Genomic DNA, 17,017 nt, shown 5'->3' with positions numbered 1-17,017 from the left:
GAAAATTAATTTGAATTAACAAAAGGTGTGAATTTGAAGTGGATTAATTAAATCACATTAAATCCCTGTGAGGATGCTGTTATTCAAAATTAAAGTACCCTTTTTTAGCTTAATTCAATTTGAAAGTTAATTAAACTAAACCCAGTTAAGGCTACTTTAATTCTGAGTGAGGATTTTCAGACAGGAGTTTAATGTGGTTTAACTAATCCACGTTAAATTCATACCGTTACTAAATTTGGGTTAATTTTCCTAGATGTCCCCATATAAACAAATGCCCCCATCTGGCCCTTATTAAGCTAGCACTCTGTTTTAGTTACATAGATTGACTGGGACATTTTCCACTACAAGTAATGGTCAGAAAATCCTACTGTGCATTGGGGAGAGGGGGTCATGTAAGATACTCATCCAAACAGTTCCCAGCTCTTCAGATTTAATCTTTTTCATCCCTCATTTGCACTTAACGGAATGCCTGCTCGGTGCTTTGCACACATATGTTCCAAGGTAATAACAAAAAGGCAGCACACCTTCTTCAGCTGGCATGCTACAATCTCAGCAATGTTTCCCTCTGTGCTGAACTCTTCCTGCACAGGTATTAATGAGTAGCTGATGTTCTCAAGAAGCCTCAAACACTCAGGAGAAAATTTTAACAGGAGCATCTTCCCACCATGCTCCCCCCACACCATTTTTCAAGTGTAAAGCTCATCCACTCATGAAACAACCCACTGTGGAAGTCAGAGTTCCCCCATGCCAATGGCTCATCAGGCTGACGCAGTAAAGGCACACCAGTTTCACAGTCAGTGGTACACAAGGGAGTGATGTGGCCGACATTGCCAGCTCTACCATTTTTGCCGCCTCAAGCCAAAAAAACAGAAAAGCCAGCTGGACTGTGCCACCCCAAGAATGGATAGAATGCCACCCCTTAGCATGTGCTGCCCCATGCACATGCTTCCTCCGCTGGTGCCGGCCCTGGTGGCCGACTTCACATCCAACTGTCTTTGACTGCTCTAACCCAATGGATCAGGTACCCATTTTGCAGCTGGGTGAAGTGAAGGTGGCCTTTCAGCACGAGATGGAATGAGACTTGAGCCCACAGTGTTCAGAATAGTAGTCAAGCACCTTGCTCACTCAGCCACTGCAGAATAGGCTTTCAGGATGCAGAGGACATTTCTAGCTCAATCCCGACATAGTAGAATACAAGCCCTCCCATCTGCCCCTCAAACGCACATTTACATTTGCCCCCAACAAACTTAGTGTTATTTCACTTATCACTGGAGGATATCTTCATGTGAAACCATACAGCAGAGAAGGACTAGGAACACATTTTAAAAAGGAGGCACCAACTCATATCAAAATCTTCTATGGAGACTTGGCAAGAGGTAAAGGAGGCTTAATTCTCACTTCCACTACTAGAGTGTGTGCCAGGCACTCATCAGGAAACCTATTCCCAGTGGTGGACAATCTGCTGACCTGGGTGATCTCTGCACGGTAACAGATACACACACTGTGTGATGAGAGGGATTACCTGGCTCCTTTGTTCTGAAGAATCAGAGCTATCAGCTTCTGTGGCAGCAGACATGGCTAAAAGGACAAACTGGGAGTTTTCTCTGCTTAAATTTCAGCCAGTTCTGTGCGCTGAGTTCTTGAGTCAGCTTCAGCCCATGGCCGACCTACAATACCGTCTGATGTCTTTTTGGGATGGTGAAGACCAATGGGAAAGTTAGTCTGTTCATTACTGCGGGAAATCATCAGCAGCTCTTTTCCAGGAAGGCAGGAACAGAAGAATGGCCACATCCAGTCAAACCAATGGTCCTTCTAGTCCGCCAACCTGACTTCCAACAGGGGCTGGTGCCAAATGCTTTAGAGGGAATGAACAGAACAGGGCAATTATCAAGTGGTCCAACCTCTGTTGTTCAGTCCCAGCTTCTGGCAGACAGAGGCTTAGAAATACCCCGAGCTTGAGGTTGCATCCCTGACCATCTTAACTAATCACCACTGATGGACCTATTCTCCATGAACGTATCTCATTCATTTTTGAACTCACTTATACTTTTGGCATTCCACAGGTTGACTGTGAAGAAATACTCCCTTATGTTTATTCTAAAACTGCTGCCTATTAATTTCATTGGTGGCCCTGCTACTTCCTTATTCACTTTAGCCACATCATTCATATTATAGACCTCTATCATATCACCCCTTAGTTGACTCTTTTCTAAACTGAAGGGGTCCAGTCTTGTTCTCTCTCCTCATATGGAAGCTGTTCAATGTCCCTAATCATTTTTGTTGCCCTTCTCTGTACTTTTTCCAATTCTAATATATCTTTTCTGAGTGGGGCAACCAGAAATGCATGCATTGGGGAGAGGGGGTCATGTAAGACACTCATCCAAACAGTGGCATTATGACATTTCTGTTCAATTATGTATCCTTTTCCTAATGGTTCCTAACATTCTGTTACCCTTTTTGACTACTGATGCTTTACCATTGAGCAAATGTTTTCAGAGAACTATCCACAATGACTCCAAGATCTTTTTCTTGAGTGGTAACAGCTAATTTAGACCCCATCTTTTTATAGGTAGATTCAGAATAATGTTTTCTGATATGCATTACTTTGCATCTATTAACACTGATTTTCACCTGCCATTTTCTTGCCGAGACACCCAGTTTTGGAAGATTCCTCTAGAACTCTTAACAGTCAGCTTTGGACTTATCCATCTTTAACAATTTTGCATTGTCTGCAAACCTTGCCACCTTACTATTTACCCCTTTTTCCAGATCATTTATGAATATGTTGAATAGCACTGGTCTCAGTAGAGGTCCCTAGCATACTCATTTATGTACTATTCCTGGGGGAATTCTGCACCACTGCACATGCAGAATTTGCATAGAAATTAATTTTGTGTGCACAGAATTTCCTTTTCCTCCCCCACAGAAATGAGCTGCAGTCCTGATGGTCACCACTGGTGGCCACTGGACCTGGCAGAGCCCACTGCCATGGGAAGGAACACGAGGGTTCCCAGCAGCTGCAGGTCTCAGCATGCCCTAAAGGAAGGAGGCAGGATACAGGAATCTTCGTACATGCCCGGGATCCAACATCAAGCCGTTTCTCCCTCTAGATCTCTGGACTCGAGAGGTTAGGGTGTGTGGGTGACTGGGCTTCGGTGGGCCGCCACTGGGTCTGGGAGAGAGGGGTGTGGGTGTCTGGACTGGGAGGGGGAGCATTCTGCAGCTAGGCTCTGAAGGGGGGCGGATTTTAAAATATTATGCACAGCATTTTTATTTTTTGGCACAGAATTCCCCCAAGAGTAATTTACCTCTTTCCCCTGTGAAGAGACCATTTATTTCTACCCTTTGTTTCCTGTCTTTAACAAGTTACTAATCCATGGGAAGACCATCCCTGTTATTCCATGATAGCTTACTTTGCTTAAGAGCTTTTGGTGAGGCACCTTGTCAAAGCCTTTCTGAAAATCTAAGTACACTATATCCACTGGATCATCCTTGTCTGCATGTTTGTTGACCTCCACAAAGAATTCTAATAAATGCGTGAGGCATGACTTCCCTTTACAAAAGCTGCGTTGACTCTTCCTCAACACGTTGTGTTCATCTACGTGTCTGATAATTCTGTTCTTTACTACAGTTTTAATCAATTTGCCTGGTACTACAGTTAGGCTTACCACCCTGTAATTGCCAGGATCTCCACAGGAGCCTTTTTTAAAAATCAGACTCGCATTAGCTGTCCTTCAGTCATATGTTACAGGAGCTGATTTAAGCGATAGGTTACATACCACAGTTCATAGTTCTGCAATTTCTTTGTTGAGTTCCTTCAGAACTCTTGGATGAATACCATCTGGAACTGCTGAATTATTACCGTTTAATGTATTATTTTGTTCTTCAACCTTCTCTACTAACACCTCAATCTGGGACAGTTTCTCAGATCTGTCACCCAGAAAGAATGGCACTGGTTTGGAAATCTCTCTCACAACCTCTGCAACGAAGACTGATGCAAAGATTCATTTAGCTTCTCTACAAAAGCATTGTTTTCGTCGAGTTCTGCTTTAGCACTTCAATTGTCCAGTGGCCCCACTGAATGTATGGCAAGCTTCCTGCTTCTGATGTACTTAAAGAAAACTACTCTTAGGTTTTGGGGGGGGAGGCGTTGCTAGTTGGTCTTCAAATTATTTTTCGGCCTAATTATAATTTTACACATCACTTGCTAAAGTTTATGTTCCTTTCTATTTTCTTCAATAGGATTTCACTTCAAATGGGTAAAGGATGTCTTCTGGCTTCTAACGACCTTTTTTACTCTGCTGTTTTGGTGGCATTTTTTTTTTGGTCCTCTTACTGTTTAATTTGTTTAGAACAGGCCTGCACAACATACAGCCAGCGGGCCGCATGCGGCCCACGGAGCCTCACTGTGCGGCCCCCACAGGGGGGATTCTAAATCCCCCGCACACGGCGCTCTGCGGGCAGCCCAGAGCCCTTTGAATCCTGGCCGTGGCAGGGAATCAAAGAGCTCTGCGCTGCCCGCAGCAGTGGGGAGCCCGGAGCCCTTTAAATCCCAGCCGCAACCAGGAGTCAGAGGGCTCTGGGCTGCCTGCAGAGATTCCCAACTGCGGCTGAGATTTAAAGGGCTCAAGGCTCCCCGTGGCTTCGGGCACCCCAGAGCCCTCTGAATCCTGGCCATGGCTCTGGCGGTGGGGCCGCAGCTGGGATTTAAAGAACTCAGGGCTCCCCGCGGCTGCGGGCAGCCCAGAGCCCTTTGAATCCCAGCCCGCAGCCACTGATTGCCCCCTCCCCAGAATCCTGCCCCAATTGCCCCTCAGGACCCCCACTCCCTATCTAAGCACTGCTAATTCTTGTCTTCTGATACCCCTCTCCTGGGACCCCTGCCCCTAACTGCCCCCCAGGATCCCACCCCCTATATAAATGCCACTGCTCCTTGTCCCCCGATTGCCTGCTCCCGAGCCCCCTGCCCCTAACTGCCCCTTGGGACCCCAGCCCCTATCTAAGCCTCCCTTCTCCTTGTCCCCAACTGCCCCCTCCCCAACTTCCCTCCAGGACCCCACCCCCTACCTGTCCCCTGATAAACCCCTGGGACTCCCATACCTATCCAACCGCTGCCTGCCTCTGACTGCCCCCCAAACCTCCGCCCCATCCAACCCCCACTGCTTCCTGTCCCTTGACTGCCCCCTGGAACTCCCTAACCCTTCTCCAACCCCCAACCCCCTTACCATGCCACTCAGACCAGCGTGTCTGGCTCCGTGCAGCTCCAGACACATCGCTGCCATGCTCTCACATGGAGCCCCCAGTCCCCCCCCCCCCCCCCCCAGCACCTGCCTTCCAGATTTGAACACCTCAAAACTCAGAAGTGCTCAAGCTCAGTTTGGGCAGTTGTTACTTCATTTCTCTCAAATCAAATATCCTGATCCACTGTAACTTGCTGTACAAAAAGTAGGATAAAATTGAGCAAGAAATGCTTCCCGGTCGTTATTAGGATCAGAATTGCTATTTTTAACAGCCATTGCCTTTTTGTTTGTTTAAAAGGAAGACAGTGATATCGCATTAGCAAATTCCCCATAGAAACAAAGAGTAGAACAAAAGAACAATAAAGGCACCTCAACTTTTCCTCATTTATGTAGGACAGTCTTATAATATGCATCCAGGTATCCTCCAATCACATAAGCTGAAAATTGTTCCACTTTACTGCAGCTCTGTAACCATATGGGAACCAATCCTGACTGTGTTCTGTGCACATCCAAAATTCCTGCTGAATGACCTGCCCTGAGAGCTAGTTACCAGTGACCCAGGGCTGGGGTGGCAGGAGGTGTGGGAGGGGGCACTGGTGGGGAGGTGCCCAGGGCTGGGGCAGCAGCAGGGTGGGGGGAAGGCACTGGTGGGGAGGAAAGGGGGAAGCCCAGTGCTGGGGCGGAAAGGGGTGTGGGTGGGTGGGTGGGTGGGTGGGGGGAGAGCCCAGGACTGGGGCAGCAGGGGGAGTACAGGGGGGAGCCCAGGGCTGGGACGGGGGGCAGCCAAATTTTTTTTTGCCTGGAGCAGCAAAAAACCTAGAGCCGGCCCTGCCGGGTTTCCCAAGCCGCCGGAGCCCTGGGCCCTTTAATTTGCCCCTGAGGGCTCCCAGCCAGCTCTTCAGCTGGGAGCCCCTGGTTGATTTAAAATCAAGTATCACCTCCCCACCCCCAACCTTCTTTTTTGGCCCACAGCTGTTTTGGTGGGGCGGCGCTGGGGAAGGAGGGTTTGTTTCCGCAGGGCTGGGCGGCCCTGAGGCGGGGTGTTTCTGCTGGGCTGGGAGGTTTCGGCCCTCAGCTGTTTTCTTTGGAGTAATGTGGTCCTTGCCGCTTTATGAGTTGTGCAGGCCTGGTTTAGAATATACATTTCGTTTGAGCCTCTATGGTGTCTTTAAATAGCTTTCACGCAGCTTGCAGGCATTTCACCTTTGTGACTGTTCCTTTTTAATTTCCATGTAACTAGCTTCCTCATTTTTGTGTAGTTCCCCTTTTTGATGTTAAATGCTACTGTAGTGGGTCTCTGTTCCCGCCTCCCCTTTCCCCCCACACAGATGTTACATTTAATTGCATTGTGATTGCTATTCCAGAGCATTTCAACTAAATTCACCTCTTGGACTAGATCCTGTGTGCCACTTAGGACTAAATCAAGAATTGAATCTCCTCAGGTGCGTTCTAGGACTAGATGTTCCCAGAAGCTGTCATTCATGGTGTCTAGAAATATAATCTTTGCATCCCGTCTTGAGGTGATATGCTCCCAGGGAACATGGGGATAGTTTAAATTCCCCATTATTACTGGGTTTTCTGTTTTTGTAGCCTCTTCCTGAGCTTTTCACAATCACCATCACCACTCTGGTCAGGTGGTCAGTTGTGTATTTCTCTTACTGTACTCTTATTATTAGCTTGGAATTTCTATCCAGAGAGATTCTGTGCTACAGATTGATTCATTTAAGATTTTACTCTAATTGACTCTGTGCTTTCTTTCACATATAGTGCCCACTCCCCCAACAGCACAACCTAATCTGTCATTCTGATATATTGCACCCTGATATTACCGTATCCCATTGATTATCCTCATTCCACCAAGATTCTGTGAGATCTATTATGTCAATATACCCAATTAATACCAGGCACTCAAGTTCATCCATCTTAATATTTAGACTTGCAGCATTTGTATACAAGCACTTATACACATCACTTTTTAGCTGTCTGCCTTCATGTGATGTAATTGATGGGACTCTTTTTCGTTTCTCTTCAGTTCCCATCTGTACTTTATCAACTTCTATCTCTTGCTCTTTACTAGGATATAGAATATCCTCTTTAATAAATCCTCTCTCAGTGATGTCATTGTCCAAACCATGCGTTCCCCAGCACCTGTCGACTTTCCCCTAGTCCTTACTTTAAAAACTTCTCTATAACCTCTTCCATTTTACATGCCTGTAATCTGGTTCTGTTTTGGTTCAGGTGGAGCCCATCGTTCCTCTATAGTCTCCTCCTTTCCCAAAAGGTTCCCTAGTTCCTAATAAACCCAAATCCCTCCTCCCAACACCTAAGTCTCATCCATGCAGTGAGATCCTGCAGTTCTGCCTGTCCAACTGGCCCTGTGCATGGAACTGGAAGCATTCCAAAGAATGGAGGTCCTGGACTTTAATCTCTTGCCTAGCAGCCTAACTTTGTCCTCCAGGATCTCTCTCTTGTATCTTTCCCTATCTCATTGACACCTACATGTACCACGACCACAGGCTCCTTCCCAGCACTGCAAACATAAGTCTATCTGGATGTCTTGAGAGGTCTGCAACCTTCACACCATAAGCAATTCACCACGAGGTTCTCCCAGTCATAACAATTCCAACTATCTACATTTCTAATAATCAAATCCCTCTTTACTATTACCTGTCTCTTCCTAACAACAGGAGTCCTCTCTTCAGGAGGAGTATACTCAGTGCAAGAGAATACCATGACATCATCTGCAAGGAAGGTTGCAGCTATGGGATTGCTTACCTACACTCCTGCTTGATGTTCTCCTTCCCCAAGATTTTCACACTCTGCAACAGCCAGAGACTGTCAAACTGCCGGTGGAACTGCTCTACTACATCTCTAACAGTCTCATCGATGTACCTCTTTGTCTCCCTTAGGTCTCCCAGTTCAGCCACTCTGGTCCCAAGAGTCCATACTCATTCTCAGAGAACCATGAATTGCTTGCACCAAATGCACACATACGCCACCTGACCACAAAGTAATCAAACATGCTGCATGTGCTGTGATGTGATAAATTGGATAACCCCCCCTCTGCTGCTCAGCTGCTGCCTGTGTTATTTTTACTCTGGCATGGGTTTGTTCATTTGTTCTTTGTGGTTTGGGGTTTTGCTGTTGTTTTGGACCGTAGTAGCTTCTTGCAAAGAAACAATAGTTGAGTGCTTACTCCATAATCTGTCTCTGGGTATAGCCAATCCTACCAATAATCCCTTATTTTGTCTCTCATTTCAGGGCAATGATCATTGAGATGGTAGAAGAGGCCATTCCAACGTTACCTCAAGTCCCTATGCTTTTTGATCTCCATCAACATGTTTCCAAACCTGGCTCAGAGATTGAGCTGGATTATGGGCGAGAGCTAGCTGGCTAAGGCTCATTTAAGAGAACTATCGAAGGAATGCTGTCAAGATGGAGAAAGCAATAGTTAGAGTTGGAAGAGATGACACCAGGTCCCTCAAAAGAGGGAGCTTTGTCTGACATTTATTATTCAGGATTACAGCCTGGGTGTCATGTTGGATCCTTTTTTATTCCTAGCCATTCGGCAACAGCAGTAGCCAAGATCACTTCTTTTCCATCTGTGCTTCTCAAGAAGCCTGAGAGCTTTCCTTTTGGAAGTGGACCGTGTCAGCTGTCTGTGCCTTTGTCACATTAAAACCAGATCATGGCGAAGAGTTGTGCATGGGAGCGGTAACATGCTAAAGGCAGTCAGGAATGTGCATGGCTGGCCTGCTTATTAAGCTGAGTACTTTCATCTGCACTGGCAACTAGAGCAGTCTCGGGTATTATTTTGTATATATAAAGATTCACATCATTTGGAACCTAATTGCAGTACTTTAAAACCCACCCCCTCTACATATCTGTTACCATGGCAACTGCAAATAGCAGAGGTGCTCAGGCTGACAGCCTGGTACTTGCTCTCTTCCTTGCTGAGAGTATTTTTCTGACGTGCTGGAGGGCTGGAATAGGCATGATGGTTTGGAAGTTTCATGCATATTTCTCCATTAGAACTGCCTATGCCTATTACAACATACAGATTGCTAAAGCCTGGGATAGAGGCTCCTCAAATAAATATTGTGTGCCTTGTTTTAAAGTGTTTTTCTGCAAGATACATATAACAGACTAACCAGAATTCTGTTAAGGTTTTGTTTGACATTCAAAGATCAGAATGAGGGCAGTGTGAATCTCAATATTCTCTATTCTCTCTTGGATAAAATCTACAATTCCTACCGATTACTGGAAATGCTTCAGTTATCAATAATAATAATCTTCCTATCTACTCTGCCTTCCATCTGTGGCTCATGCACCAGTGCATTAAGTCTTACGACATCCCTGTGAGAGAGGTGTGCAACAACATTCCATTTTGTTTTCTGAGAAATGTGTCATTAATTTTGTAGAGCATGACACAACTGTACTACAACTTAGCTGAAGTCTTCTAATTCAATCCTAGTGGAAGCATGGTCTTTTCTTTAAGGCATAAAACAAGGTGTGCGGTGATCTGTGTCCCTTCCACACGCTTCCCATGGGGCCTAGAGCACATCGCTTGACTCAAAGGTGCCAACGGGGCACCCCAAAACAGAGACATTCCAAACTAGTAGCCACTTGTACAAATTGTTGGCCTTAACCTCACTGCACATCAGTTCCCCCTGTACAATAAGGTAACAATCCTCTTCTACTGCATAAGCGGAGCTTAGTTTATTTTCATAGATTCCAAGGCCAGAATGGACCATTATTCCATCTAGTCTGACCTCCTATAGAACATAGGGCAAAAAACTTCCCCAAAGTAATTCCTCTTAGATCAGATCTTTTCTAAATGGTCATCGAGACAATGGAGAATCCATTGGGACCCTTGGTAAGTTGTACCAAGAGCTGGAAAAGTGTTTTTTAAATTCTCAGACAGAACCTGCCACAAAATGCACATTGTTAGCAGCAGCAGCATCAATCATCACATTATTTTTAAACTGATTTTTTTTTTCACAGAAACCAACCAAAACATATTAACAATCAAGTCTTCGGGAGATGGTAAAACTCAGCCATGTCTTTCTGGCTGTGTCATACAGTTTCCTTGTTATCTACCCATGCTATAAGGTAATGAGTGCCCTCAACTCCTTCAGATGACAGGGTGAGTTGAGGGCACTCCACATCTCGTAGAATCAGACTCTATGCTACAATCAGCATGTGCTTGGAAGTCAATACGACATGAAAAAACTGACATTCCCATTGACTTGTCTCTTACTCCAGGCCATTCTGTCACATGGTGGGGGTGGGGGAGAGGGACGGGGAGGAGGAAGAAGAGAGAGACAGAAAGCAACACACACACACACACACGCACACACACAACTCTGCAGCCTTAGCTAAGAGCCATATGGCTTTTAGCTCATGAGGTAGAGGCTCATGCACTAAACTCCAGAAGCCCCAGGTTCGAGCCCACCCACTGATGACCAGGGTCTGTCAGTGTGACAACCGGGGACTCGTCTGAGATTTCAGCTGGGAAGTCTCTGAAGCTTGGGACATGTTTCCTCATCTAGTGGAAATATGTAACCCCCACACCTCCTGGGTGTGGTGTTCTGTTCCATGTAGCAGCACTGAGACCATTTAGAGAGAGATTAATCAGGCTGCTCTACAGCCTTAGCTAACAGCCATATGGCCTTTAGCTCATGCACTAAGCTCCAGAGGGCCCAGGTCCGATTCTGCCCACGGACAACTGTTGTCTGTCAGCGTTACACAGTCACTGGGGGCACTACCAGAATTGTATCCAGAGGAAAGAATGATAGCACGAGCCACAGAAATGAGTCAAAAATCCAGAAATAACCTACTTCAAACAACTATTCCCTTGCTGGACATCTGGCAGCTACCAACTATGCCTCCAAGCTGGCTATTAGAAATAGTTCTGATAGCTCCCCATCCCTCTCTGCATAGCTCACATAGGAACCAGCGAGAACTGTACTCAGGTGGCAGTCCCTTTGGTACCCTAATACTCCCCTGAGGCACCCCAAAAAGGTGCGGAGGTGCAGAGGACAAGTGGCTGGCCACCCCATGCAGACTACACTCCATCTCCTAGAGACACAGCAGTTTCTGCACTATGTGGTGCAGCAAGCAGCTCTGGGAGGCACTGTGCCTGCATAGAACAGGAGTCCCACAGTCTTTCCATTGGGGTTGGGTGCCTCTGTACTGCCCCCAATACAGGGCTGCACTAGTGAGATGCCCTCTAGCCGCTAGCAGTTATTTTCATACTCTCTATGGTGCTGCTGACAAACATTCTCAATCAGCACGTAAACCACTGACACGTGATAGCACAACCCGGTGAAGAAGTCCCACAATAGGATCCTGTGCAAGCCTGTCCCTTTACAAACGGGGTTCTTTGCAATGCAGGGAAGAGAAGAGCACTCCCATATAATGGCTATCAATACGCCGGGCCTCCAGAAGGCATAAGCAGTTTTGCTTTGATTCTAAAAACAGCTGTTCAAGCCTAAGAACGCTTCCCCCTTGATCCTTTGTTCCACCTATTCGTACGATCTGGTTATAAGCCAACCCCCTGACCGCACACGGCGGTTCAAATGGAGGAGGATCCCAGCGGCCCTGATATTTTGCGAAAATCGGAAAATATTGAGCTTACCTTTACCGTTAAAAAAAATCAATATTTCTCTGTATTTCCTTAACTTTACCGCTCCTCCTCCTCCCGCTCCCTTTGACTAAAACACACAAGGTTAAAGTCCAATGGAAAGGCTACCACAAGTGAACTGATTTGTTTAACGTTAAGCATTAAAATGCAGTGAGGAAAACCCCAATATATACATATTTTGCAAGATCCTAGAATGAGCATTTCCTTGGCATTCCCTTCTTTCCATTGGCTTTGGTCCAACAATATACTTGGGCAGTCTCTGGTTCAGTAGCCCCGCTCTATTCAGCAAAGCACTTAGGAACACGCTCAACATCAAGCACGTGCTTCGGTGCTTTGCTGAATAAGGAGAGACTTCACACGTGCTTAAATGCTTTACTGAATAAGTGCCATAAGCACGTGTGTGACTTCAGGTATCCAAACAGCCTCATTGATTTCAATGGGGGCTACTCAAATCCTTAAGGTTAAGCATAGGCTTAGACACACTGCTGGATCTGGGCTCCTACAGGGACAAAGCACCCAAAGGGGAAACTCAAGAGAAACAAATCAAAGGAGTTTTCTGATTTAAAAAAAAAAATAAAATCATTTGCAATGTTAATGCCATAAAGTCAAAGATTCTTTTTTTAAAATGAAATTGTGACACAGTTTTTTTCCAATTCTGCCTAACTCTTCCCAGCTGCTTGGATGGATGATATGTTAATTTTGTGGCACAGTTGCTCGAGGGAGAACAGTACAATCTCCCATGGTACACTGCACTCCATTTATAATGGACACGGTTTGGATTCAATCATTTGTTATAGTCCTCAGAAAGTCATTTCTCCAAAGCAAACATTCTATGAAATACAATTTTCTCTAATTATACCAGACAAACTTCAATCCAAAATGGACTTTCTGGGCTTTTATGGGCATCTGCTGCTTTAATGCTGGAAGGAAGAGCTGGCAAGTGTAGAAACGGAATGGAGAGGCCATAGAGATTTAATTTCCTATAAAATAGCTCCCCACAAGCTGTTTAAATTTTCCTTAGCTAGACCAATACTCTGAAGATTTTTGAGATTTGTACTGCAACACTTCCAATAAGCACTGCCTGTGTTCTCACTGCCCAGGAGATTCCACGAACATACCCGCAGATTTATGGTGGTCCCTTCCCAAATAACCCCATCTTTCCAGCTACAAAATTAATTTAAATAAACAGAGAAGAAAGGAATAGACTCACTTGAATGGTTTTTGAGTATTTTTTTAATATCTACCATAAATCTGATCACCCACATGCTGTTTCACACACTTACACTTCTGTCACACACACTTCGTTGCTTTCACAACCAACCCACAGAAATAACGTAATACATACGAAACTGGGGACACAGAGATGCTGATTAAGAATTGACTACAGTCATAGAGCTCCTACCAAGCCTAGAGTGGGACTGTGTATTTATTAATTCCGTACTTAATCGACATGTGAATGAGAGGTATATGACATGCATGTTGATTTCCTTTTCACGCGCAGATTGCATTGCATGGGATTCACTGTCACGAGGAGTTTGGTTTCCAGTCCTTTCGTTATTGTTGCTGTTGTTAATATTATTATTACTAGTAAAGCCAAACTCGTGGAATTAAAATCTGCATTCATTTGTGAATCCAGGATAAAAACTGCTGAACCGATGAATTTTGCATTTGGGGCACTGGTCATAAGCAATAACCTACCAACATATAGATGCTTTCTAGGACAAAATGGCAATGTTAGAGCTGCTGCATTTCCCATTCTGTCAGCTCATCTGGTGCAAACAACTCTTCTCTGAGGTTCAGCTGTAAATTTGTATTCTGAGCTGAAAACTGGCGTACTGGGAATGCATTAGTTCTGTCATGTAATGGTTTCCTTTTAACATTGTTTCAGCTGTTTGAATTAATGGAGATTTTTTTTAAAAATGGTATAAAAATGCCAACCATTTTTTCTGCTCCTACAATGAAAACTATGTTTCGGTTATTTCTGTGGAATTCAGAGGTGTCTAGTTAATATTGTGACTTTGCACTTCTTGACAAAAAGTCCATTACAATTGTCCAACAGTTCAAATGGACTAAGTGGCTATGCTTTATAGTCTCCCATTCTCTTCAATGGGTTTTGGCCAGATCCCACGGACACTGTTATTTAATAGAGTTTTACCTTCCCCACTCTGACCAAAGTATCCTACCAATAATGACCACATCATCACCTGCACTGTTGAGAAGGGTAGGGGATGAGCACAAGTCTTCTGCTAACCCAAGGAGTTTTTGCTAAGCAACTTGGATCAGGCGGAGGCAACAACAGCTAGAGATTAGTCAGCAAAATAGAGTTTTCTTAAAGCTCACAGACACACCATTATTTTTCAAGGTCCTGGCACTGACTCTCATCGCTAACACTTCATTCAGATTTGCAGCATGCTGGGCAGCCACTAGGCCTTCTTCATATATTTTTGGGAAAAAAGCTGGGACATGGTGGACACGAACAGATACAAAAAATATCTGCTTCTGGCCTTATGGGGGCAGAACGTATTTTTACTCGGCCTGCATTCAATGGATTAACGGTTTCTATTTGAAGCCATTAAGGTCCTCAACAAGAGAATTATCATAACTCCACTACAATCCCACCACAACCAAACAACCAGCTGCTTTGATGTTGTTGCCATTGCTCTTTATTTTAAGAAGAAATGTAATGAACAAATTCCCACAAATAGCCCCAACAAAAATCTGCTCTTCAGGGTTTGATTTAAACACACAGAAATTCTGAGTCAAAAGGGCTTACTTTCCATATGCAACAACAATAACAGCTGTCAAGTGAGACCACTCAGTTGGTATTTTCAACTTTATACCCCCCAGTTGAACTGTTCTAAGTAAAGCTAAAAAAAAATACCGCATTAATGTGTCAAATACAAATGAAAACTACTTTTTTTCATGTGGCTTCATCAGGGGCGGCTCTAGGAATTTTGCCGCCCCAAGCAGGGCAGGCAGGCTGCCTTCCGCGGCTTGCCTGCGGACGGTCCACTGGTCCCACAGCTTCAGCGCCTGCGGGAGGTCCTCTGAAACCATGGGACCAGTGGACCCTCCGCAGGCATGCCTGCGGGAGGTCTGCCGAAGCCACGGAACCAGTGGACCCTCCGCAGGCAAGCCGCGGAGGGCAGCCTGCCTGCCGCCCTCATGGCGCCGGCAGAGCGTCCCCCGTGGCTTGCCGCCTCAAGCATGTGCTTGGCATGCTGGGGCCTAGAGCCACCCCAGGGCTTCATTCAGTAGCAGAGAAAGGCAGAAGTGTATTACACTACACCAAAACATAACATTATCTTAATCATTAAGAGCTACACAAATGTCATGACTTCAGTGAGCATATTTTGCCCAAGCTGATATTGTTAATACCACACAATGCATATTTAATTACTTCTTAATCAATAATAAACTGTATTTAATAATTCTGTGTGTAGTTACAAAGGGAAACACATTGAATGTGATTAACTGAACAGAAACAAGAGTTTGTGAATCCTTTGCAAACATTTTGAGCACCAGAAAATATCCTGAAATATTTAGCAGTTAACAATTGCTTTTCACAATCATATTGGATTAAATTTTTGGACCCAGGTCCTGCAAATAAACTCCTACAATAAACTCCATGTAGCTGGACACCTCCGAGTGAAATGGCACAATCTCAGGATTGGCACTTAAAGCTTAGCTGATACAGTACATGTCACTCCTGTCTAATAAAGGCTTCCATAAAAGCATAAATCAAGTCATCTTGCATAGGATCTTAGCTTCTGTATCAATCTAATGACTATGGCAAACTGCAAGTAATCAACGGCATGTATTGCTTAAATCAGCTTTACAACCTTCTGTATGAGAACAGCACAAGGAAAGGAAAAGGAGCACAAGAGAAAAGGATTCCTGTTAGATAATAAATGCTTTAATATTCAGGCATTCGGGACACAAAATCAAGGCACAGGAAGAGACAGAATCAGAGTGACCTACCAATAGTCACAAATATTAGCTATAGCATGTCTCTTTTTATCCTAGCATACTATGAAATGTGCTCATTTCACAGCCTATGACTATTACACTGTACCCACACACACAAAATCCCAGTACCTGTATAATCTCATGCAAACACCACAGCAATGCATATATACATACTGGATTAAAACAACCATCCAACAAGCAAAGAATGTTAAATACCGTACCTTTGAGTCATAATCTTATAGGCATCTGGCAGATAACAGCGGATATTCTCCATCTGAGCAGGATCAGAGTCACAGATTTTATCATCAGTCCTACCATAGTTGGCACTTTCAATCATGATGACATCTGTTCCCGGGCAGCGAAGTTCTATTGGATAGCTCTCACAGGACAGTTCCCGTCGGACCACGGCCATAGGAACGGGGGCACGACTGAAAGCTAGAGAGGATAAAACAAAGCATTTATCTTCAGCATGGAGAATAGGATTAAGAGCAGGAACATTGCCTTTTTTATTGTTTTTGTACTGTATAGTAAGACCTTTTCTAAAGGGTTTGGCACAGGGTGATACTCATACTTGACTACCCTTGCAGTGTGGAAAGAGCACTGGACAGGGACTGAGGAGAGCTCGGTGCTATTCCTGACTACCACGGACTTGCTGGGTGACCATGGACAAGTCACTTCATCACTCTGTACCTCAGTTTTCCCAACTGTAAAAAGGGGGTGATGAAACTGACCTCCTCTGTAAGCGCTTTGAGGTCTACTGATTGAAAAGTGCTACAAAAGAGCTAGATACATTATTTCCTTCAGTATTACACCATGGGGACATTCTGTTTTGTTTTTAAACAAATAGCCTTCACAAGTTACAAGAACTTTAAGCAAAAAATTATTTTATTATTGAGTTCTATGTGAAAAGCTTCACAGAGTTACCAAGTTCCATGTCTCTTTATTGCTCTTGATTAAATGAGGAAATTATCTTTTGGATGAGGCTTTAAATGCCAGAATTCTGTGCGCTCTGTTTCTCCTGCATGGCACTCTTTGTGAGGGAACATGGCTTTGCCAGTGTCCGTAGGTAACATTTCCCTAATGACCTCCCTCAGTTTTACCAGTGGCTTCAATGGAAGCAGTGTTAGGCCAATGCTGAGTAATTTTCAAAATTCCAAAAAGA

At 44.7% G+C, this 17,017-nt stretch overlaps 1 protein-coding gene across 24 annotated transcripts in view; it reads right to left on the bottom strand.

Moving 5' to 3' along the window:
* The window catches only part of ADGRL3 (adhesion G protein-coupled receptor L3), an 814,176-nt gene that overhangs the window by 430,005 nt on the left and 367,154 nt on the right, over window positions 1-17,017 (bottom strand). For all 24 annotated transcript variants that reach the window (XM_050948174.1, XM_050948180.1, XM_050948199.1 and 21 more), the window contains exon 4: window positions 16,077-16,290. In XM_050948174.1, the coding sequence (XP_050804131.1) occupies window positions 16,077-16,290 (214 nt within the window). The remainder of the gene's footprint in view (window positions 1-16,076; window positions 16,291-17,017) is intronic.

Source organism: Gopherus flavomarginatus, chromosome 3, assembly GCF_025201925.1.
Source record: "Gopherus flavomarginatus isolate rGopFla2 chromosome 3, rGopFla2.mat.asm, whole genome shotgun sequence".
NCBI classification, from domain to species: Eukaryota; Metazoa; Chordata; order Testudines; family Testudinidae; genus Gopherus; species Gopherus flavomarginatus.
Note: the sequence above shows the minus strand (reverse complement) of the source record. Positions and strands in the feature narration are given on the sequence as shown.